The 24,868-nt window shown below is 37.1% G+C and overlaps 1 protein-coding gene across 7 annotated transcripts in view; it reads left to right on the top strand.

Moving 5' to 3' along the window:
* Positions 1-818: 818 nt before the first annotated feature.
* Positions 819-24,868, top strand: part of LOC149543521 (SEC14 cytosolic factor family protein / phosphoglyceride transfer family protein) — a 160,090-nt gene continuing 136,040 nt past the window's right edge. For 3 of the 7 annotated variants that reach the window (XM_089798316.1, XM_089798313.1, XM_089798311.1), the window contains exons 1-2: positions 819-1,109; positions 22,709-23,523. In XM_089798316.1, coding sequence (XP_089654442.1) covers positions 23,167-23,523 — 357 coding nt within the window. In that variant the 5' untranslated portion in view covers positions 819-1,109; positions 22,709-23,166. Of the gene's footprint in view, positions 1,110-1,179; positions 1,522-22,708; positions 23,524-24,868 lie in introns of those variants that run through there. The other 4 variants (XM_089798314.1, XM_089798315.1, XM_089798317.1 and 1 more) reach the window with 4 other exon arrangements.

Raw genomic sequence — 24,868 nt, 5'->3', positions numbered from 1 at the left:
GTATCTTTTAAATCAAAATAAATAAAAAATATTTTTTAATACATTGAAATTTTAATTTATTTTTACAAAATATATTATCTATATTTCTAAATCCACATAAAAAAATTATCTCATTTTTTAACAGGTCGGAACTAAGTTGCACTACAACCTTGTTTATATATGATAATAAAAACATATTTGGATATGGTATATGTGCTCTTATGGCTTGGGGGTGTGAATAAATAGAATCTAAATTATATTTTATTATATAGGTTTATTAGGAGAAACTAGTCCATTTAATTATTGTTCATAAAAAGTTCTAAAAAAACATGTACTAGCAATGGATTCTACATGTGCTAATAGTTCTTTGATTGCTAATTGGTCCATTTGTGCATTTAAAGTACTATTTTTTACGTGAGTGCTATTAGAGATCTTAGTTATAAAAGATAGTGCATTGCCTGCTTCTTGTAAATTTTCCATAAAATCTTGTGGCAATCTAATAATAAATTGCACTAAACATTTTGCTTACAATTAACCCAAAAGATAAAGATAGGGACTCCAGCTGACAAAAAGCTCTTGTTTTTAATAATTTTACTATCATCATCAACCCTATAATTTGAATTAAAATAATTATTTGAATTAAAATAATTATTTGTATATTTCCCCTCAAATAATTCTTATAGCTAGTATTTTAGAATAAGGACTTAGAAGTTTATAATAAATGAATCGAGGCCGATTCACTTAAATTAAAGAAAACACTATGGAAATTTTTGAAGACGGCCAGACGGTGGAAGGGCAGACGAGGTAGTATAAATTGACGGTGATGGGCAGAAACAACCACACATTGAATAATCACACGCACCTCACGCCGCCAACAATTCACACACATAATCGCCGGGTTTAACGCCGGATAAATGGCCATCGTTTGACGCCTGTTTTATTTCCCGTCAATTTAGAGAAACTAGTAAAACAAATCACAGATTCTTAAATATAATTTCGAATATGTATCTGGGATCGATTCTCGCCACCGCCATGTTGACGTTATCAAATTTCAGTTTGACATAAGCTCTATAAGTCGACGTATGTAGATTTAATTTTCATTCTCAGGATATATTCGCCAAAGAAATGAGGTAAGCGGCGAATCAGCTGACATCCCATCTTCTTTTGATTTAAATGCTTTCTCAGTATTTTTGTTAAACTGCTCGGTGACTGCTGACTTGAAATTATATAATTCATCATTGTTTGTTTTCTATCAAGTCCAATAGGGTCTAATTATTTCTGCAACTGTTCAGATTGCCCGTGGTGGGGGTCTAATAATGTTATTAGGGTTCAAGGAGCTTAAAATAAATTCTAGAGATTTGTGTAGTTTTAGGGCTGATCTGTGTGTGGGGATAGGCTCATGAAATAAACTGGTCATACCCCTTCGAAATAGTCGATTAATTTTTTGATATTCACTGGTAGAAGAAACAGAGTTTCAATGCAATAATTAAGCTGTGAATTTCATTATTTATATCAAGCGCCAGATAATTTAGAAGTTCAAGAGTAAGTTGATTTTGTCCAGTCACATAACTTCGGTTAAGCTTAATGCACATTATAATTTGGAAGTTCAAGAGTAAGTTGATTTTGTCCAGTCACATAACTTCGGTTAAGATTAATGCACATTTGGCATTATGAAGCTTCTTTTTGATTTGATTAGATTCGTTCTAAATAAATGGCCTCTGATGGGAAGGATAATGATATAACATAACTGATCAGTGATTATGATTCACAGTGCTTCTGGATTCAACTGTATAGAATTTTTAACATCAATGATCACCCTATAAAAATAGAAGGGAAGGGAGATGGAATGAAAAATGAGGGAAAAAAATCTCGACTCAACACTGAACCAACATGGATAGAAGTGAACGACGAGCAATGAACTGTTCTGATTGCATCCTCTTTCTCTCGTCTGAACTTTCATTTTGCTATTAGCAGTACTAATTATATTTAAAATTTCTATGATTATTGGTAATACTGATTGTATTCTGAATTTAATTGTTTCCGCAATTAGTATTGCTAGTAGAAAAGAAAAATTGTATATTTATTGGTAATGCTGATTGCTTTTTTGAATTTGGATGTTTTCTGCAATAATATGTCATTTGGTTTCTATGCACATGCTCTTTCATCATCTAAGGCTTTTGGTTTGTTTTTGATCATTTTAGGTTAGTATTTTCTGAACTTGTAATTGATTTAACCTTGTTGAGTTGAGATTCCCGTTTTATCAATTATTATTTAATCTCCCTCTCCTCTCCTTTTATAAAGGCGCAAGTTCTTCAGTGTGTCAAAAAAATTCCTTATCTTGATGATGGATTGTGGAGTGGGATCCAAAACATTTATCCTAAAAAATTCTACATGCTTGAATCTATAAATACTATCAATCATGATCAAGGATGTGTTATGTCGTTCCTAGGTTTTAAGTACAAATAATAAAGAATGACCTCTAAATAACTAGGGCCATCATAGAATGGAATCAACTTGTTTGAAGATCGAACATCTTGGCTTCACATCCTTATGAAGATGTGAGATTGTAGTTGCTTTTTGTCATAGTGAGATCATAAAACAGCAACGTTTATAACATCCTATAATGATGACACATTGAAGAAAGTTCTATAGTTGACTGTGGAGAGCCTACATGAGATACATGATGTCAAAGCCTCTACTTTTGGTAAGAGGGATAATATTTTAGAAATTATGGCAAGAGTCGAATCATTTATCATTATATTGGATCTCAAATATGATAAATTGTTCTACAAATGTTTCAATGCTTTTTAACCAAAATCAGAAAACTACATCCAGACAATGTGAGGGCTTGTATGCAAACCATTATGTCCTTAATCTTAGATGAGGATGATAATATCTACAAGCCGTTGCAATCAGACTTGTTGGCCATTTGGGGAAAGGAGCATAATATCTCACCCATGGCTTATGAGTTCTCAAAAGGGCTGATTGAGCAGAAGATTGAAAGGTTCAAGAAACAAATGACTGAAAATAAGCTAATCTCAATGGGTTTACAGATTGCAGGGCTTTCCAAAAATCTTAAGAATTAAATGAGGAGGGAGTAGATTTGTTTCACATCTCAGAAAACTTGGACATCTGATCACAGTTGTGGGGTAAGGAAGATAAGTCACCCAAAAACATTTGGACCAGCGATGAAGAAGATAGGAATTCCACAACTTTGTTCTAACAAAATAACATAAATGCTTGTGAGGAGATGGATTCAGCTGTTATTATAGGTTAGGGATATATGAATTTCTATGCTGGTGACTTGTAAGTTGTGATTGACAAACATTTTGATGAGGATCATCTTATTCAAGGAGAGAACATGTCGGAGTCTCAAGATGTTTCTAGTGAGGTGCATGAATCTTCATACGGTGAGAAATTTGCTTGAGAATGATGACATAGCAACAACCTTGACTTTGGAATTAGATCAATCGAGAAAGGAGTTTGGGGCCTATGATGACATTTACAACACCCTCAAAAGGTGTGATGAATCATGTGTTCTTTATAGTTTTAATTCACTTATGCATGATAGTGTTTTGGAGGACTAATCAAAGAAGGTAGTTCAAGATGATGGTGTTGAGATGCATACTTTGAAGGACCAACTGAAGATCACCGATGATATGGTTGTTGCAGATTTAGTACATTATAATGACACTCATAGATCATTGAAGATCTCTACAAGATGGCTTAGATGGAAAGGACAGAGGGGCACAAAAGGTGATTCTTATTTTGCCAACTTGCAAGTGGTCAAAGTAGCACTTGGATCTGTGAAATCTGAATATTTGTGTTTACTTTAAGACAAAAATCATATCTTAAAAGTTTCTGAAGTGTATATTGATAAATTGAAGGGAAATAAGGATTAGGTCAATACGCTTAGTGTTGGGTGGATATTTTGCAACTGACAGTTTTGGGTAAAAATCCAGTCACAAAATGGGATGACTAGCCACAGCGTGTAAGACAGTCTCTCCTACCTTAAAGGGAAGGCTCCCCCTTCTCACTGTTCCTTGGATCAACTCAAGGTAAGCAAGAAGTCGAGAGATTTTGTAAAAAGGGTGTTACCAGTATCCTTTCTTCTTAACTTTCAAGAAAGAATCCACTTACTTGTGGAGTGAGTAATGCGCAGGGTGAATCTCCATCTACACTTCTATCAAGAGATGGAAACAGTGATATCGATAAACCTTCACCAACTCAAAGGCTAGCTGAAAATGTACCGGTTTGGCTCTAAGTCCGGTCCTACTTCTATATGGAAAAGCTTTACAATTAGGGCACAGAGACTCCTAAAGGTAAGAATAACTTAACTATTTTGCGAATTAAGAAAGAAGTATAAGCTATAGACAAAGCTTCTAGCTATATATTTCCATAACCGCCCCCAGTCAAAGCTTTGGCTCCGATTGCTTCTTAAATCACTATGCTCTATTATTGAACACACAATAGTAACATGAATCAAGACAGTAGGCACAAATTACAGTCAAAGCTTCTAATTTGCTCTATTACAATTGCTTCTAGTCAAAGCTTCGAATCCAATTGCTTCTTTTATTTACTTTTCTCCCAAATTTGTACTACACAATGAAAGTTATGCTTGCACAAATGTGGCAGAGCTTTCTTGCATACAACAAAAGATGATTTTTACAATGAGAGGGCACTCCTTTATATAGGCACAGGAGTTGAGAAAAAGGTGGAGGAAAAAGTGGGAGAAACTCAATCAACTTAGACCTAGTCTAACTAAAAGAGAAAATATAGAGTTACACGCAACTGCACGTGCAACTCGCATTACATGTAATTACACATGTAAGTCGTATTACATGTAATTACGCATCTTCATGTAATACCTTCTCTTCAATTACAAATATCAAAGAAGAAGAAGAAGAAAGACAAAAGAGAATTGAAACAATCTTAGGGATTGTTCTGAACGGCCTTGTACTTGGCGATGGATTCCCGGATGATAACAGGATCGAGAGTTCCTTTATTTCGTGTCACTGCATTCACCTTGATAACCATGATGTTGTGTCTTTTGATAGCTTGATGTGATCAAGCTTTTTCTTGTTCAAATGGTCATGAATTCCCCTTTTGTAGATCAACACAAACTGGAGTCTTTGATACTTTGAAAACCTTCTCGATGGTGTCTGAATGTGAACTCGGAACAACTTTCCATCAACACCTTTACCTCTTTTTTTTCCAAAGTGAAGTGCTTGGCGCATGGGAATGCGTGCAAATAGAGATTGTTGATTTCCAAAATGTGACTTGGGCTTTCAAGACGTCATTACACGGAAAATGGATCACATGTAAATGCAACATGCAACAAGGGATGAAGGATGAGATGGAAAGCGAAGATGAATGGTGGACGAGCTTTACATGTAAGTGCAAATGGAAAAGATGCAAAGCATGTAATGACATGGGAAGTGGAAAACCATGTATTTGCTTATGGAGGCGCGAATGCATATGGAGAGGCAAGAATGAAAATGGAAGTGGAAAATGGGATTACATGCATGTGCGGATGGTGAATGAGATGGAAAACATGTAATCACATTTGTCGGATGAGATGCGATGTGTTGTGATATGGAAAATGAAAGTGAAACGTGATGATACTTTCACATGAAGTGAAGCAAAAACAAGTTCTTGGGAAATAACTTGTAACTTCTCCAAAGTGGAGAAAATCGACAAGCAAACACAAAGCACAAAAACAAGCACAAAACAAACACATGCCTTTGGCAAAAGACTCAAACATGTCAACAAGGAAACCACTTCAACTTGCAAATTCGAATTTGGAATTTAGGGAAATTCCAAAAGTGTGAAAATGAGAGTTTTCATCATTTTTAAAGGCAAAATGCACTTTTTATGGCATATATATGAACAAATGTGCAATCTTAAGCGAAAATATGCATGAAAATAGCAAGATAAGCATGAATTGATGAGCAAGTTTGAAAATGTCCACTTACTTGGAGGTTAAAGAGCCAAAGTAGCAAGTTTTATAGACTTGAAGACCAATTCTCCCTCAAATCTAGATTTTCAAACAACTTTTTGATTTTTTTGCTCTTGCAAGTAATGGACATTCAATGGTCGAATTTGATATAATAAGGTCAAAAATGTGGTCTTCAAAGACAAGAGCACACATTAAAACTCAAAAATGACCCCTCTTAATCCAAGTGTATGGGCTGAAAAGTCATTTAAAAAGTTTTTTGAACAAGAACATGACTTTTTAATGCAAAAATCTGAGCCATTTTTGCAAAAAGGTGGCCAAAAAATGTGTGTTATTGAGTCATTTTTGACTTGGGAACGCAAAAACAACTTCCCCAAATGTATATACATGGATCAAAATGCAAAAAAAAGTGGCTTCAAAACACAAAAAAGTGGATAAAAACCCCAATTTTTTGGGCGTTTTAAGCAAAAACGTGATTCATAAAAGGCATGAAATGAATTCATTTTTGGCTTCTAAGTGCAAAAATGTGAGCCAAGATGTATAGCAAATGATTGAAGATGCCAAAACTCCTCTGTTTCTTGCAAAAACGTGATTTAAATCACTCAAAATGGATTCATTTGAAGATTGTTCCAAAAATGTGCCCTTGGAAGGAGTGTGAAAAATTGTTTTTTAGCAAGATAAATCCATTTTCAATATTGGAAAATCCATGTCTAAGCAAAAACGCTATTGGAAAAGATTTCATGCAAAACCATCAAGTAAATCTTTCATGATCTCTAAAATCGGGTTCTTGGAGGGAAAAGACACGTTCTTGTTAAAAAATGGACTTTTTGATTGTCATAGCATATATTAAAACATGTTTTTTGATAAAAAATAGACCTTTTTTATGATGAATAGTCCTGTTCTATTAAAAAATATACTAAGAATACAATTCACAAAAAAGGGGTCTAGGGATACACGATCACTCCGCGAGAGAGTTTAAGCGGCCAAAGCCGAAACTAAACACACGGCATCAGCCAGAAGAAGCAACTATTCATAAAAAAAAAACATATAAAGCAACCTTAGGCTGCCAAAGCAGTGGCAGTCGAGGGGGGAGGATCATCTTTGTCATTGAAACCCCAATCAGTTCTGGGATTGGGGGGCGGGCTGGGCACAGACCAGCCGTCATCAGGAGCTACAGCAGCAGGGGGATTAGTGGCAGCCTCCGCATCTTTGACCTCAAGCCGCGGAGGGGAAATCGCCAGCGCCAGGCAGGGCCATTTGCCAGCAGTATCTTGATGAGCGCCAGGAGGAGGCGGGGACCAGCCAGAGCCACCACGGGGTGGAGAGGCAAAGCGGCACCGCCAGCTACCAGCCCCACCACTGGGAGAGTGATGGCGGGAGGCCTGCGAGCGCGGAGTGTGCGAATGGCAGCCTGAGGAGTGGCGCCGTTGCCGGCGGCCACAAGGCGTCGAGGTGTTTGTCGAGGCATCTGGAGGTACTCGAGCCACAGTGCAAGGGGCATTGCCCCAGTGGTTGAGCAGCTCCTGCATGTGAGCAACTTCTAGGGCAACTTTGTTAGCTTGCACCTATATCTGCATAATAACATTGTTACAAATACAAGCTTTAGTGTACATTGCAATGTTAACATCGAAAAAGCTGTGTGTGAATAAAACAACATTTCTATCTTTCCACAGAGTAAACAAAATTTCCATCCTGAATGTATGCCAGATTTGGGAGTACTTTCTGGGAATTCTGGGGCAATCACCCAGTAGGATCATGTGCCATGAAAATGGTTTGGGCCTAAAGGGCTTGAAAAAATCGTGAATCCAGTGCCAGTAATTTTGCGCACGTTTACAAAACTAGAAAATATGCAGAAAGGACTCAAGCTGGCCACAAAAGGGGCATCTGGGATCAGGAACCCCTATGTGCTTGAGCCGAGGCCCCAGGGGAAGACCTTGGAAAGCAAGGCACCAAGCAAAGTGTGCGATCTTGGGCTCAGTAATAGTGCACCAAATGGTATTGAAGCGTTTTCACCATTGAGAAAGCGAAGATTGCAAATGCCATCTCTTGTTGAGCGTGTCTACCATCGGAAGATGGGGCGAAAGCCATCGGTATCCCTTATTGGGCTTGTAGTTGGCAAAAGGAGTGCCAGGATACCACTTTTAGTCATGCCACCAAGGACGACCAGACTGAATTCCGACCTTGTGCACTAGATGTATAGGGATGGATGAAAGCAATAGGTCAAAAGTCTGCCGATCTGCATGGACAAGACGGTACTAAACCTGCATGTCTTCCCAGGTCCTGAAACTCATAGTGACCTTGGAAAAGAGATCTTTGATAGTTCTGATGCCACGTTTGAAAAAATGAAGAGTACTTGCACCTTGGGTCTTAGCAAGAGGGTTACCTTGAATGGCAAACGGGGGAGACCACCAAATATTCTGTTGATTGAAGGAGAGACCATTACGAAAGTCATCCCCAGCCCAATGAAGCTAGGGCTTGATAGCCTCCCAAGCTTTCCAGATGCTCTTGATAACAAATGAGCCCTGTATGACAACAAGATTGCGCATGATGAGAAGGGTTTGAAAACCAATCCCCTTCTACGCAGGTCTGTTAATAGGGAAGCCGGAAGAAATGCAATGGCGAACCAGAATCTTCCAAGCTTCATCTCCAGTAATAGCTCGAATGATCCATTTGGCACAAAGCGCAAGGCCTTGTTTGTGAGTGGAAAGCAGACTGAGGCCACCAGATTGTTTAGGGAGGCAACAAAATTCCTAGGCGACTCTATGAAATCCATGATGATCGGAACCAGAAGCCCAGAGGAAATCTCTGAGCAGGCGTTCCAACTTAAGATAGGAAGCTTTGGAAGGAGCCCAACAGGAAGAATAATAAACATGGGTGGCCGCCAGAATCTTAGAACAAATCTGGAATTTACCAGCAAGAGAGAGCGGCTTGGTAATCCAGTAATCAAGCTTTTTTGCAATCTTAGCAAGGACAGCATTCCAAAGCTCCAGAGGGGAAGTCTGAAAGGCAAAGGGGATGCCAAGAAAGCGAAAAACTTCACCGTGAGTGACCCATTTCCACTCAAACTGGCTGAGCCAGTGTGGTGCTGGCGAGAAAGACTGGCGGTAGTAGAGCGTTTTATGCCATTGAATGGCAGAGCCAGAAGCTTGACAAAAAGACTGCAGACAAGAAAGCGCATTGTTGATGCTTTCCTCCTCCTCAAGGAGAGTAAGGAAGGAATCATCAGCAAAATGCCCATTGACAAGCTGGGAAGTAGAATCAGGCAAGGTAATGCCACGAACCGATCTTGAGGAAACAGAATGAGCAAGCAAGTACCCAAACCCTTCAGGAGCAAGAACGTAAAGCGCTGGAGCTAAGGGGCAACCTTGCCTAATGGAGCGAAAGAGCCCAAAAGCCTCAAACTACGAATTATTAATGGTAATGCAAGCATTAGCATCACCAAAAAGCATCTCCACGGATTGAATAAAGTTGGGACCAAATCCTAGGGCCTGGAGCATAGCTAGGATGAAGGGCCATTCAATGCAGTCATAAGCTTTGGCAGAATCTATCTTCAGAAAGATAGCCTTCTGTTTGGACTTGCGAGCCCATTCCATCCCTTCCCAGACAACAATAATGTTATCAAGAATGCATCTGGACTTGATGAAGCCAGTTTGCTCAGGCCGCACAATTAGAGGCAGCATGTGCCTAATTTTGAGAGAGAGTGCCTTGGCAATTATCTTATAAGCCACATTCAAAAGGGTGATGGGCCTCCAATTGCATATGTCCTCCGGATCACCAGCCTTAGGTATGAATTTAATATTTCCTTTATTTATAATGGCTCCTTAGCTTTTAGAATGATATGCTTCAAGATAGACTCTGTGCAGATCAGGGCCAATTTGCTCTCAGAGGTGCTTGTAAAACTCACAGGGAAATCCATCACACCCAGGGGACTTGTCATCTGCCATAGAAAAGGCAGCCTCTTTAAGATCCCTGAGGGAAAGAAGTTGCTCACAGAAAGCACGCTGTTCCCCCGCAAGGTAGTTGGGAGTAACAGAGATGCATTTTCGGAGACCATCTTCCTGGGCAACCGAATTTTCCTGTGAAGCGAAGACGTTCTCATAATGACGAACGAACGCTTGCAGGATGTCGGGGAGACTGGACAAAACAGTCGTGCCCTGTTTGAGCTTTTGAATCCCAACTTTGGTATGATGGGCTCGGAGAGCATGAAAAAATTCCTTTGAGGCTTTGTCTCCAAACTTCAACCAGTGGAGACAAGCCTTTAGTTGAGCTCCACGGGCAACATAGTTGTCAGCAACTTGCTTGTTATGACGAATCTTGGCAAGATGAACTTGCAGATCTGTATCAAAGGGGTTAAGAGTGAGAGCCTTAGAAGCTTTCTTGAGGGCAAGGTTGTTAGCTGCATAAGCCCTTTTTCTAAAAATGGCGACTTGACGCCCATAAATGCGCAGGAATCGCACAGTTCTGGCAATGGCATCATTCCACCATTGAATCCATCCCCTGTGAGAGTGCGGACGTGGCTCTAAATTCCAGACACGTAGGATATGTGAGATGGTGGAAGCATGCATCAGAACTGACCTGTTGAGGTAAAATTGAGACGTAGCCACCTTGGGGATAGCTGTTTGCCAAGTAATGCCAAAATAAATAGGATAGTGGTCAGATAAAGTGACATCTGACAGAGGAATGACAGGCAAATCTCGATCCTTAGAAAAGGAGAAAAAAGATTGCGCAAAGATCATGGCACGATCAAGACGTTTTAAAATACGATCTGGGCCAGCTCGAAAGTTGGACCAAGTGTGCCAAACCCCACTACTTTGGTGGTGGTTAGCGTTGGGATCAAACAGGCCCAATTTATTACACGTGGTACCAAGCTGCTCTTTCCCCAACTGTCCAATGAAAAGGCAGAATGCCTTCTTTGTCAGATGCCACTTCAACCATATTGAAGTCCCCACACATGACCCAAGTAGCTGGAGGCAAATTGTCAGCTAGCCAGGCCCACAACTAGGCTCTTTCAACAGCGTCATTGGGAGCATAAACATTAATGACGCCAAAAGAGTGATTGTTAATGGAAAGTAAAAGTCAAACAATTCTATGCGTAGGGTCAGAACCGTGTGAAATAATAGCAGAATGAAGGTGAGGTGATAGGAGAGTAACTACACCACCTCTGCAAGCATCACGGTGCGAGGAAAACATAACGCCATCCGGCCAAATGACGCGGCAAGCAGCATCAAGCATGAAACCAGAGATCTTAACTTCTTGCAAACACAAAAAATCCAAATTACCAAGTCTATGACGGGTATCCCGGACATAGTACTTTCTGGTGATGTCTGTAAGACCTCTAACATTCCATGAAAGGCAGTTCATGAGACTCTTCCATGTCATCCTCATCCTTGAGAGAGGAGTAGCTATTTTGCAAGAAGGTAGGGGCCAGGTGAAAGTCAATCGGGAAATCCTCTGAACTTACAGCCTGACGCTTTATCTCTGGTACCTCCGCACGTCCAGGAGGATTGCGAGAACATCGTGTTGCTGGTGGCATAATGGAAGAGACCGCAAACGAAGTGCGAGCCCCGACCAAGGCAGAAGCCCTGGCGCGGCCTTGATCCCCTGCGCATTAGTAGGGTTTGAAACCTGCGAACCCCTCGGAAGAGGGACTGTCGAAGCCGCCTGCGCCCCCACGCTAGCTGGTGAAGACCGTCCTGTGGGAATAGGAGGAACAACGGCAACCGTTGCGTAAGATTGCTTGGGTTGCAAAGGGGTCGAGGCAGCCTTGCCCTTGTGTCCAACAGAAACCCAGTCATCTTTTTTCCCTTCGGCTTGTTTGGCAGGCGCATCTTTAGGCGCGGGTTTTTCCCTGGAGGTAACTAAGGGGCAATCTGGAATCTTCTGTTCCGCCGATTGGCACCTATAGCAGGTGTTAGGTAGGTTCAGGTAAAGCACCTTCTAAGAGAAGGTTTGCGCCCCAATCTGAATTTCCACGGAATCACGAAGATCCTTGGAAAGATCAACTTCGATGCAAACGCGACGCTGAGGGCGAGCATTAAAGAATTTCTCAAGCTCCTTGGTGACAACCTTGCCAAGGGTTTGGGCAATGGACTCAATGAAATGCCAACATGGCAAGGGTAAACTTGGGAACTCAACCCACATAGGGACCCTAAGCTTTTTATCATCCGAGACAGTAAAGACTCGGGACCATTTTTGGAAAACAAGCAGAGAAGAACGAACATACCAAGGGCCGTTGGTGAAAACCGCCTCTGCTTGTGATGGGTTGGCGAAACGAAATTAAAAAAAACCTTTGGCAAGGTTTTGCACAGTATCAAGGCGGACCCCATGAGGGGTCCAGCTCTCGTTAACCCATTCTTTGAGCATAGCTTTAGGAGGAGTCTGACCCACAAAATAACTAATCAAGGTGTGGTGCACTAACCAGTCACATGCAACATCAAATTCTTGCAAAGGAAGGATAATATCAGGATTACCTCGTGAAAGACCTTCGAGACAAACTTGCGCGGGCGTTTGTTCGGAGGCGGCGCCATGGCAGTCCGAAGCAGCAGCGTGCACACTAGAAACAATGGGGTCACCGCTAGCTGGAGCCATGATAAAAAGGCCTAAAGACTCCTGCAGTAAATGCGGTTTGACAGGTGTTGCCTAGAAAAGGCAAGTTCAGACGAAGAGACGTACTCAAGAGAACTGAAAAATCGCATGAGGTAGAAAACCCTAGCAGAGCGAAAACATGCATCTCTCACATATTATAAAACATGCATCTCTCCAAAATCACACTTTTTGGGTGTCATTACATGTTTTAAAGTGTGCTCATAGACAAAAACAGACCTTTTGAGGGAGGATGCATGTTTTTAAATGCAACTCACCTTTAGATGTCTAAGCATGAAGACTTCACTTTTGATACAATATCATCAAAAAGGTCCACTTATGATAGACATTTGATGTAATGACATCAAAAAAGTCCACCAAAGTAAACTTTATATGCAGTGACATGTACAATGTCCATTTTTGATGGGTTTTACATGTTATTGCATATAAAATGTCTACTTATGAAGACTGTAAGTCATTTAATTCACTTAAAATTATAAAAATGTTACAAAATGGGTCATAAACAATATTCATTTATCATATTTTGAAATATAACATATAAACATCATTTAAAAGTAACATTTAAATAAACATTTGATTTTTAAAACCAAAAATTAAAGTGAAACTATATACTTATATAGTTATTTTAAGTGAAAAATTAAAAAGTAACTCAACTTAAAACTATAACATAAAGTGCACTATAGTCACTTTAAGTTAAAAATTTAAAGTTAAAGTAACTTAAAAACATAACAAAAAGTGAATATAAGTTATATTTATCAAAAATTGAATGTCAAATTGAAAATATATATCATATTTTTAATTTGTGCTGTTGCACCTAAAAGGTCCACTTTTGAATCACTAAAATGGGCATAACTCTTGACTGACAACTCCGATTGACCTCTAGGTTAGACTGAATCAAAGGAAAAAACGAAAGGTATGACATGAGCAAAACCAAAGGACTAAAAACTAACAAACACACATTCAAAAGCAAAGAACGAATGATGAAGGCTTCAAAAGTCAAGCAAAGGCTTGATAGAAAGCAAAATGAAAAAGACTTGACAAAGGCCTTCAGTAAAAAGATTCATTATATCAATTGTTACAGATTGGTTGATCAATACTAACCAATTAAATAATGAACTAAACTCAGAGAAATGCGAAACTAATTTGAAAAAGTTTCGTACTGTTCCCTACATTTTGTGGTGACAAAATGTAGGACAACACTTAGCATGGAGTTTAAATATACTCGAGATATTGGAGAATACACAAATGACTCTTCAATAAGGAAAAGATCATATTGTTGTCACTAATCGTTTCAGGGAGCAAGAGAATAGAGGAATGGCTGAGTTTTCAAGGAAGTGATTAAGGAACTTGACAACATTCAATAAAATAATGATTCAGATAACTATCCCAAAAGATCAAGTAATAAATTTTTGGACCAGTGAAAACCTCAGTGTGAGTTTGGAGTAAAGGATAATATTCAGCTGGTTGACAATTCTTTGTTTGAGGTGGATGTTGATTGGATATCTTATAATCCATTCTTCAAGTTGCATGAGGGAGTTCTTTTTGAATCTAGTGATCAGAATGGAATTGATTGCATGATTTGGAACCGAGGTGCAGTTTCCAAAGATGAGGTTTGGTCACAAGATTCAAGTAGTGGATTAATTTCTAAAGTTAGTATTACTGCCCACTTACCAATCGACCTACTTATGAGCTCAGATTCTAATCTACACATGAGTTGGTTGGATCGTTTGGTTTAGTAGATGAGGAGTTCCTAATTGAGTGTGGATGGTAGATATGATTTGATCTTAATAGATGGATTTTCAGCTACTTCTATACTCATGACTCATGTATTCAATGGTATTTTAGATTTTTTACTATTGTACTAGTTCCTTCACAGTATCAATTTGATTTTGTGCGCTTACAGAATTTAGTGCAACTAGTTGTGGGAAATCCTTTGGTTGCAACTCAATTATTCTTCACTTACTCTTAGGGGAATTTGAGTTACAACGGTCACTTCATAACATTATTATGTGTGCTCTTAGATGATGATGGGTTGATTTTAGCGAGTGTCAAGATACCTGCAATTGGAGGTTAACTATCAGTGTCATGTGTTTTAGTAGTTGACCATAGAGGCAATACTTGGTTAGTTGATGCCAGTGTTTGTTATGTTGACTTCTATTCTAGTCCCTTGAAGATGATGGATCATAGTCTTGTCTGGGATTTCATGAGGGGAGATACTAAGATTTTTACTTTATAGTTGACTGGATTATTCTTTCTTATACACTAGATTGTAGTTAGTAGGGAGTTCGCTAGTGTGGTCTTTCTTGACTTACTTTGGCAGGATATATTATGTGGCATTGATTTCCATTTTCTTAGAGTTTTCAGGGCTATGGGTATTGTTCTAGGTTACACTAGCAACTTAGGATGGGTTGATATGACTTTTCATGTGCCTATGTTGGGGGGTTTGCACTTCCATGGTGGATCATTTAGAGTTGGAGAGTTGTCCAGTGTGATAGCTCCTTGGGATACTATTATCTCTTTATATTTGAAAGTTCCTATTTGGATTAGAAGATAAAAATTTAACAGTTACATGCAAAGATAATCAATAATTCAAAGGAATAACACAAAGATTTAATGTGGTTTACCCAATCTTGGGCCACATCCACCAAACGTAGTGTCTAATCTTATTATCCAATGAAGACCACATCACAGTCTGATACATTTTACATTACACCGCAGCTTATTTATACCCTTTCAGGCAATTTACCAATGTCAGTTAACAAGTAAACCCTAAAAATACTTGACAAGTCAACCTAAAAGTGCTTGACAAGTTAACCCCAAATTATTTTCATGGTGAGTGTACAATACTTGCCTAATAGTCCCAACTGTGTGATGATTTGGCATCTTGGCATTGGCATTTTTGGTATATTACATAAGTGGGATCTTGATAAATTGCTTCACAACTACATATATGGTAATTCTTACATCAGCATAGGCATTGGATTGGTAGAGCAACATTCTTGAGGTTAAAATGGGATCTAGGCATTTGGTTTGGGCATACATGTGCAAATTGCTTGAGGGCAAGCAATCTCTGGGAAGGGAGAATTGTAATGTCCCCTTTTTGGGACATTGGATGTTGATAATGTAGCTTCGTTCAGATAAAAATTAGATGATTATAATCTGTATTTAACATACATCTATTCCAATGTATCTTACATATATTAATGCATATATATAATCACAGTAGAATACAAATTATTATCATTCAATATATCTGATCTATAACAATAATAGATAGTCATCTATTATTAGTTAATGGTCATCTATTGTAAATATCTAGTTAGCTTTAGTTTGCTTTCGTTTTTTAGCTCTCTGTTAGAATAGAAACACAGAATGTTTCTATTCTTTACGATTGTTTCCTAAGGAAACATCGTTTTATTCTTTTGTATAAATTGACCTTTCAGTCTCTTTTAATAACAAGCGTTTACAAATAACCTGCAAACACCATTTTTCTGCTGTTTTTGACCTCCATGGCCACCGACTGCATTTTTTTTGATATGATCATTATATCCAAGTATATATTCGATCTGCCTCTGCAAATTCTTCCTTGTTATTTCTATGTTCATCTTATGTATAGTGTTCGAGTCATGATCATAGTTTCGGGCCATATGCAAACATATATTTCAGATTTAATTCAGATTATTTGTCTTGCAAGATCGATGATTACATTTGCATTGTTATTTAGGGCAAATGATAACTAATCATGATCGGGCTTGATTATTAGTGAATCATTGCATATTATGGATATGTACTGAATGGACATGTCTCCACCATGTGGAGACTTGTCCATTCAAGGACATGTCTGTTCAATATAATATAAATATGACTAGACCCAATCTGCTTAGAACATATTGAAATCGATTAATGTGCAATCTAGAGAAGATCTAGTACAACTAGAATTAAATTCAGACTTTGCTAATATTCAGTATTTATTAATATTGGATTCGCAGTACATCCATACTTGACATATGATCAAAATCCATATTTTTTTTATTTGTATCTGCTCATAACAAACCTGTGATTAAATCCTTAAATTCTTAAATAGTAAAAGACATCCCTTATTCTAAATCTGATAGAAATTTAGGGATCTCTATGACATCTATGTGGTGAGTTATAGAATACTGCGATGGTGATTCTATGTATAGAATTTTGACCATGTTGAATGCAGTCTTCACCATTTTCTGAAGATAGTAAACCTGTTAACATGTGGTTGAGTCCATTGAGGATGGGGGCGATGATCTTCAACATGACGGGAAGAATGTGGGCCTTGTGGGAGATAAGGTGTAGATTGCACCTCAGTGTTTGGGTAGGATCAGTGCACAACTCATTGGCAAATATTTATAAAACTTAATATTAGAGATTGATATTATATTCTCATAGTCTGAAGTTTCTGTGAAATCTTTAGAAGATCAATTAAGTTAGGAAGCTTTTGGAGTAATTAAAATAGTAAGTGGGCACACGCTTTCCTTACAAGTGCTGGGAAGCTACGAGAGGAAGACATTTGTACAAGTCATTTTCAAATTTCCAAATCCTTTGTACTTTTTATATTGTACTCACTGCTGAGAAGAAACCACAACATAATTTGGAAAGAATTCTCACCCAGCCACGAACGAAGGCTCATGAATGGTACACCATCGTGGTCTACCATACATAGAAGGTTAAGCAACAAGGACAACATCGACATTTGTTTTCCAAAGTTAATTATGATTTTCAGATCTTGAGCTAAGATTATTACAATCTCAAATTCAACCCTATCCATTTATTATGGCCTAATAAGCATAGTTACATCGGCCTGGGGAACGTGAGGACGGGGGGGACAAGTTTCCGGGATGGGGGGACAAAGGGGCCTCAATTTGGGGACGGTGGGGGGACGACGACAGGGGATGGGAGGGGGTATATAGTATACACTAGACATATGATACTTAAAATGCTAATTATGAAAAGATGTATAACAATATAAGACATAAAGATGTAAAATACTAATTGACTAAAATAATAAAATTTAATTAGTTGACTCTTGAACATTGTATTGAACATTGAACATGAAAGTAGAACTTTGAACAATAAATATCAAAATTTTAAATACTCAAATGAGCAAATGAAAGAGTTCTAACTTCTATTATATACATATTAAATAACATAAGTCATAGATATCAAAATTATGAGTATCTCATCGTCGAGATGATTACATTGAGCAACATGATAAGATATTCAATACCTCAAATAGAATATTAAAAAATGTTTGCTTTAGTTTTTTTTGGTTGGACTCAGCCGTCCCCTGGAGGGGTCAGAGGACTTTTTCCTGTCCCCCCGTCCCTGCTGAAATGGCAGCTGAATGGTGGCGCCGTTGGGGACGTGGGAATACTGTCCCCTTGTCCCGGGTGCGTCAGGGAAAAAGGGTGGGGACTCGTCGCCGTGGTACTATGCTAATAAGTGCACAACATAGAGAAGGTTATTATGACACAAAATGAGAAGGCAATATGTGAATTCTTATCTGCCACACTGCATAAATTTAATTGGAGAAAACGATGTGTGTGACAACAAGATTGCTCGGCAAAGAATCTTCGATTAAATTCCAAGATTTGTGAATAAGGAAATGGTGCTGTTTATCAAAGACAAACTGGAGATCGATGGTATTCTGCTATTGAGAAAGCTTAAATTTGAATTAAACTTTTTGTAAAGCATACATAACAATAAGGAAATGGTGCTGTTTACCAAAGACAAACTGGAGATCGACGGTATTCTGCTATTGAGAAAACTTAAATTTGAATTAAACTTTTTGTAAAGCATACATAACAAGGGAAGTTTTGAACCGTTTGTATTTTGTCAAACCTATAGCAAAAATCGAGATTGAAACCGTTGTCTCTGGCACCGAAGAATTAGATATGTGGACATCGATATCAAAGGTTATATATCACTGTGACATGAATATTCAAAGGAAGAAATCTGCGCTGCTGTTGAAAGTCTCCATCCTGAAAATGGTTTTTGTGCAGCATAATAATTGGGAGCAACAATGTTAATTTGCTGTGCATTTCACATTTTGTGTTGTGACATCATATCATATTAGCAATCTACTTTCTACTGTAGGACCAATTTTTATTGGCTTCATCATAGTATGGACAATAAATCAAATCCTTTGTGGAGAAAATTGAATTAAAAGACTAGACATAATATTGCAATTTCTGGAGACAAGTCAAGTATGTTGGCATTGTGTTAATTAGGCTAATTTTTCTGATGTTGTGCAAATTATATCTTCTGTGAGATTATATTGCAATACCTTATTGCAAGGTGGCTTGATATGTATTTGACAATAACATAAGTTAAACTATTTTGAATATTAATGTGTAAATATGAGCCCATTCATTATCGGCTGAAAAAAAGGGATGGAAATATAATTGGAAAGATGAATGAATAAAACACTTTCGTTTCCTCCTAATAACCATTCGGGCAACCTGAGTTTCACGGTGACTGCACAGTTAAGAAATCTTTAAGTATGGATGAAGTTAGACATTGTTGCTGCTGCTATTTGGCTTACACAAGTGTTATTATGAGTTACGACAGTAAATTAATACATACATTGAATAAGAGATCACTGCATGTTTGCATTCCAGTGTAGTGACATTTTATATAGAATGCACTGCTGTGATGCATATTTTTTGTGGCTGGCACTTCATTGTAAAACTCTGGACAAATTATCATGAAATACTAATATTATGGGCTTCTTTGAGTGATAATGAAATAAGCATTTCTATCAAACTCTGCCATGTAATCTAAAGCTAAGGATTAAAATTGTCTTCCAGAAGATTGCTTTGGTCTTGGAAAGAGCTCCATAGCATTTATAGTTGTATCTTATTGCACTAGTGCCAAAGATGATGAGCACTATTTGACTGTATATGCATTATTGGAAGTTGAGGAAGAAGAATTACTTGCCTCCTGGTTCTATGCAATCCATAGATCAAAATTAATATAAAAGTCAACAACTTAATTTTGCTTGGTCTGGACACGTGAAGATTTGATATTAAACATCAAATTATGAGGGGCTTTGATGATGGTGTAATTGTTTGAATTAACAATGCATAAGTCCTGGCAGGACTTTGTTTTTAGCCCATGGAGAATTTATAGAGATGGTCAAGAGGGTAGGCGCAATTGAAGTTGGGCAATGTATTTTATTTGCTCCTTGGTCATGTTTTGGTGTTTACAAATTGGTCCAGCTGTTACAAAGACTTGTGCAAAGTGGAAGAGCTCACTGGTTATGCATTCTAATTGTTTGATAAATGCTCTTATAAAGGCATTTTCCGAATTGATGCATATCGAAGGTCTATTGCTTTGTGAACGGCATTTTTTGCTTTGAATTTCAATTTTTAACGACAGGGCCTTCATTGGAGCATCTTATATCAGGAAGGATATTGACGAGTATTTACTCTTGAATAATGAGATAAGTATTTTTAATCTTTTGCATATTACATTTATTTGCTTATTGTAGACACTCTTATATGTATTCATGTATGTACTATAAGAGCTATTTGCCTTGGTCTTTTCCTTTGTCTCCAGGGATGTTCCTACATGAAAAGAAGAATAGTGCATTAGGTATCTACCGAGGTTTTGTAGAGGACTCAATCTTAGGATTGTAGCTCCAAAGTGGTTTTGGATCTTAGTCATAAGTTGATGGCTGAAACATTTTCAAATAAGAGGAAAAATAGCATTTAGAGGGACTCTAACATTACATTAGAAGCGATCTTGGACTAGGAGGTCATGAGTTTGACAAATGTAGTTGGAGTTTTAGAAGGAAGTCAAATTAGCATGAATGCCTGATGTAGCCAAATTTGGGGATATATCCATAGTTTATTACACTCACTCATATTACTATGGAATCAGGCAAGTACATTTGTGTATGGGAAGTTGCTTTTGTGAACAACGTTGTAATTATTAAACTAATAAAACTTGTGCCTGATGATGAGTCCCTTGGAGCAAGATATTTTCCATGATTGGAGCATATGAACAAGTCATGCCTCTGTGACAGAGGGAGCAACTTAAGGATCTACATCTGTTGATATCCAATGATATTGACTCAGAGGGAGTAGACCATGTTGAGATGGTTTCTCTAACTTTCAGTTGAGATACATTATCACTGAAGAATAGACAACCAACATTCTCACCAAGGCTCATGCTAGAGAGAAGTTCTGTGTACTTCTAGGACAAGCTTGATACGTTGGAGAATGAAGCCTTAGATGAAGTTTCCTGATGTTTGAACTTTGAAGACATCACCATATGTGTCTACATGACAAGGACATATATCTGATAATGGATAAAGTACAAAGGGTTAGGGTACATGAGATGTCCCACTTATTTAATCTATTAAAATGTAAGACTATCTTTAATTGCAGGAGACATCTTTGATTTAACTCCTATAATTCCAATGTGAAATGATCGATACTTCAAGCAAAGATTATATGTTTGCAGACTTGTGTTATAATGATGGTTTCCTCATTCAAAGAATGTGATATAATGTGAACTCTTAAGATGAATTTCTGAATGAGTCTTATCTTTTCTGTAAGGGCCTTAGGTTAAGTAGATCCAAGCTGATATAAGAATCACTAATCATCTCGATATTGTATTGACTGGATTGTGTATTGATGTCCCATTGCAAAATGAAATCTTCTATACCATCTGTAATTCTTCTTCAAGATACTCTATACGACAAGCTTCTTTAGTGAAGTAAAGTCACTGTCGATTTGGATATGTAGATATTGTGTGTTTTCTTTCTTCATCTTCATGGAACATGTATAGAGGACATCAAATATAATACTAGGCTCAGGCTCCCAATCTTGGTGATTGTTATATGCCTGTCTTCCAGACAGTGCGGTGATATGAGCATATTGCAGCTAATGTTTTCTTAACCCATGACATATAGGAATATTATTATGATCAAGCGCCAATGAATCTTTTCTGGAGTTGCTTAACCTTTCCTGTCCAGTGGAGATGTTTCGCTTCTCATCTGATGCATAGCAGTCACCATCCATGGTATTAGATGTTTCTGTTTGATCTCCAGTATTCTTCTGCAGCGGCCATGCACAATGGCCCAATCATTAATCAGATTAAACCACCATGGTTCTGCGCTGATCTCCTTCCTTGATCGCAGCTATTATTGAGTGCATGCATAGCTATCTTATATGGCTGTATGTGTGCCTCTCCCAACTGGTTATGAGTTCCCCGTATATGTGTTGGTTTAATTTATTGGTTTATATGTATGTGGAGTCCAACTTGCTAAAAACAGATGGTCAGTAATTGATGTATCAAATGTTCCTTCCTTCCTGAATGATTTCCCCCTCCAACTGCCTTTTCTATCTGTGATGTGATTTCTTAGGTATATCTTTTCTATTTCTCATGTTCTTCCTCCTTATATAGCTCATTTGATGTGAGATTGTGACCATTCTGTTAGGTTGCAACCTTTGGTTCTTTAAATAATATATTTATTATAATTGTCTGATTTATATTTATAATATATTTTATGATTTTTATCTATATTTTAATAATTATATTAACTGCATTATAATTATATGATATATATGTATATATATATATTATATGTTATTAATTTCTTATTATGTTTATAACTTTATAATATATAATAATAAATTATAATATAATTTATTTTTATATATTCTATTATTAATTTGTAAAACCTTATAAATATAAGGACATGACAGTACAAGTATCTGCATAATTGTGGTTGCCAGAGACAAAAGTAGATCTGGCTTTACAAGCTAGTACATCATGAAAATAGGTTCTAGTGAAAATCCTTTTGAAACAAACTAGGTATTTAATTTCTTTGTTATAAATTATTTTGTCAACTCAATTAATCAATCTTCAAAGTTTTCTTGAGAAATATTGTTTATAAGCTCTAATGAGTCTTTAGGAAGATGCGTATTAGGAATGTTGCATGAATTTAGAAGTTCGAAGTTTGAGGTGTTCCTCCATGTGGTTTATTTTGTTGCAAGGTGTGCGTTTCCTTCATAGCTCTTAATCTAATAAATGTCATAGAATATTTATTCTTCTTCTTGGTTGTATTATGCTACTATAATGACATATTTCTGCGTATACTGATGCTTTCATGTTTTTAACATCTTCCAGCTTGGAGATCTCAAATATTGATTAAGGTTTGAAGAATAATTTGTAAAGATGCAGAGTTTGTGGGCCACTTCAAACCATGATTAGCACAGAAAAGATGCAAATCTTCATGGGAGTGGGGAAATGTCATCTCAATGCAGAGATTTGGAAATGCAAACGTAACACAGATCTTCACTGCTAACCAGTATCTGCTTTTATATACACAAGCAGTTACAAGACTGTTTCCTGAAATTAAAATAACTCAAATCACATGAAACCATCTTTGATGCCAATAACTATCAAATGTTCTCACTGTAAGGCTCTTTTGGACTAAGAATTTTCTGGTAAACTTTTGAATGATAATGGGAATCCTTGGCTGTTTTGACAAGAAAACTCATAAACTACACTACTTGGTATGATATTTACCTTGTGAAGGAGTAAACAGATTGCTGTGTACCCTGAAACAGAAGTTAGCTGTTGACATGGAAGGTACAATCAAAAAATCAAGTTCAAGCAGGACTTTGGAGCTGAAGAATATGAAATTGAAGAAGGGGGCATCTCATATGTCTTCCTTTGTAGCATCAGTTCCGAAGGCTCTTTTACAAAATACTATTTCTCCTATTGTTAAGTTGAAGCAAGTAAAAATAACTAGAGAATCCTCAAGTCACTTATTGTTCTTTCTGCTCAAAACTGTGGCATTAGAGGTGGTAAGAAGGGTCTCTAAAAGAAGGTTTCCACTATTATGGAAGAGCATACAGGGAATCTGCTTGCTTAATCACCCCCCATTCAGCTGGTTGCAGAAATGGATGCCTTTCAGGCAGCTTGCAAAGGGCACACAGGTTGGTTGTAAACCATGTCTTTTTATGGTTCCCACGCTGTCTGTTTTATTCCAATTGTTAATGAAGTACTCTGTTTAGTATTCTTTTAGAAAAATTATCAACCTTTTTTTCCATTGTTGCTCTTTCCGACTATAAACCTGATATGCTGAGCATTTTAGTTACCTTTCATACAATTGTGCCATTCTTGTACATAAATGGTCGTTCAGAATAGATTTATTGCAATGAGATCATGAGCATTAGTCCATGGACTGGTTTAATGTAATCAATATGAAACATATCTTTATGTGGTTAGCTTATGTGATAATCCTTAACTGGATAATACTGCAATTCAGAAGCAACATCTTTTTGATTCCTGCTCTGATTTCATTGTTATCAATTGTAAGTAATGCTCTCTTGAAAATGCTATATGCTCATCTTATTATTTCATTCATCATAATAAAGTTTTATTCTTTGATTTTTTTGCTGGATAAAGGAGAAACTTATTCATTAAAAAAATGTTTATTACAACAGCTTTATGAAGGAAAATTCACTGCACTTTTACTATGAGGAATCCTTAATGGTAAATGGCTAAGTCATAGGGTTTCTTGAATTCCTGCCATCGGGTTCAGAATTCAATGAACTTCAAAACATTTGAAAACATTCGTTTTGTTGAAACTCATCTAATTGTTGTATAGATATATGCATAGTCTATAAAAAAATGTTTTTGGGGGCTTTCCATTATGTTCCATGCTTTTTTTTGGTGCTATTCCATTTTTCCATCTCATAGATGGGAGGGAAGGAATACCCATAGATGTAGATAAAAAGATTAGGCTACAAATGATTTGTCAACAGTCGCTAATGCTGTGTCGTCGAATAAAAAGTTCATGAGTGTCATACGTAGAAAAAATAAAGGATTCACTTTAAACTAGGGTTTATCAATTCAACAAATATTGTTGGGCGTGTTTTGTATCTCTTTGTTAATTCTAATATGTTATTAATATTATGTTTTAACATATTTGAATACTATTTTTTTATGTTTTTATTTATTTATCTATAGTAGGTATTTTATAAATAATAAATAAAAATATATCTTAAAATAGAACATATTTATATTGTTATAAATATATTATTTATATATTTAATATAATTTCTTATTATAATAATTTAATATAATAAATTTAAAAATGGCATTCTTCTGAAAAATGGCTCTGCTATTGTTGAATTGCGAAATTGTGGAAATAACAGTCTTTTTTTGACAAAATCAAATATGCATGTAGATAGGCATAGGAGAAAGCTAGGGTTTCATATGCTTTTTGAAGGACCTAGGCTTGCCCTCCTCACACTCATGTTGATTAAGGATGGGATA

Source organism: Cupressus sempervirens, chromosome 8, assembly GCF_028749045.1.
Source record: "Cupressus sempervirens isolate cs-2001-9-10 chromosome 8, ASM2874904v1, whole genome shotgun sequence".
NCBI lineage: Eukaryota > Viridiplantae > Streptophyta > Pinopsida > Cupressales > Cupressaceae > Cupressus > Cupressus sempervirens.
The sequence above is the reverse complement of the archived record's forward strand: the minus strand, read 5'-3'. Positions and strand labels throughout refer to the sequence as shown.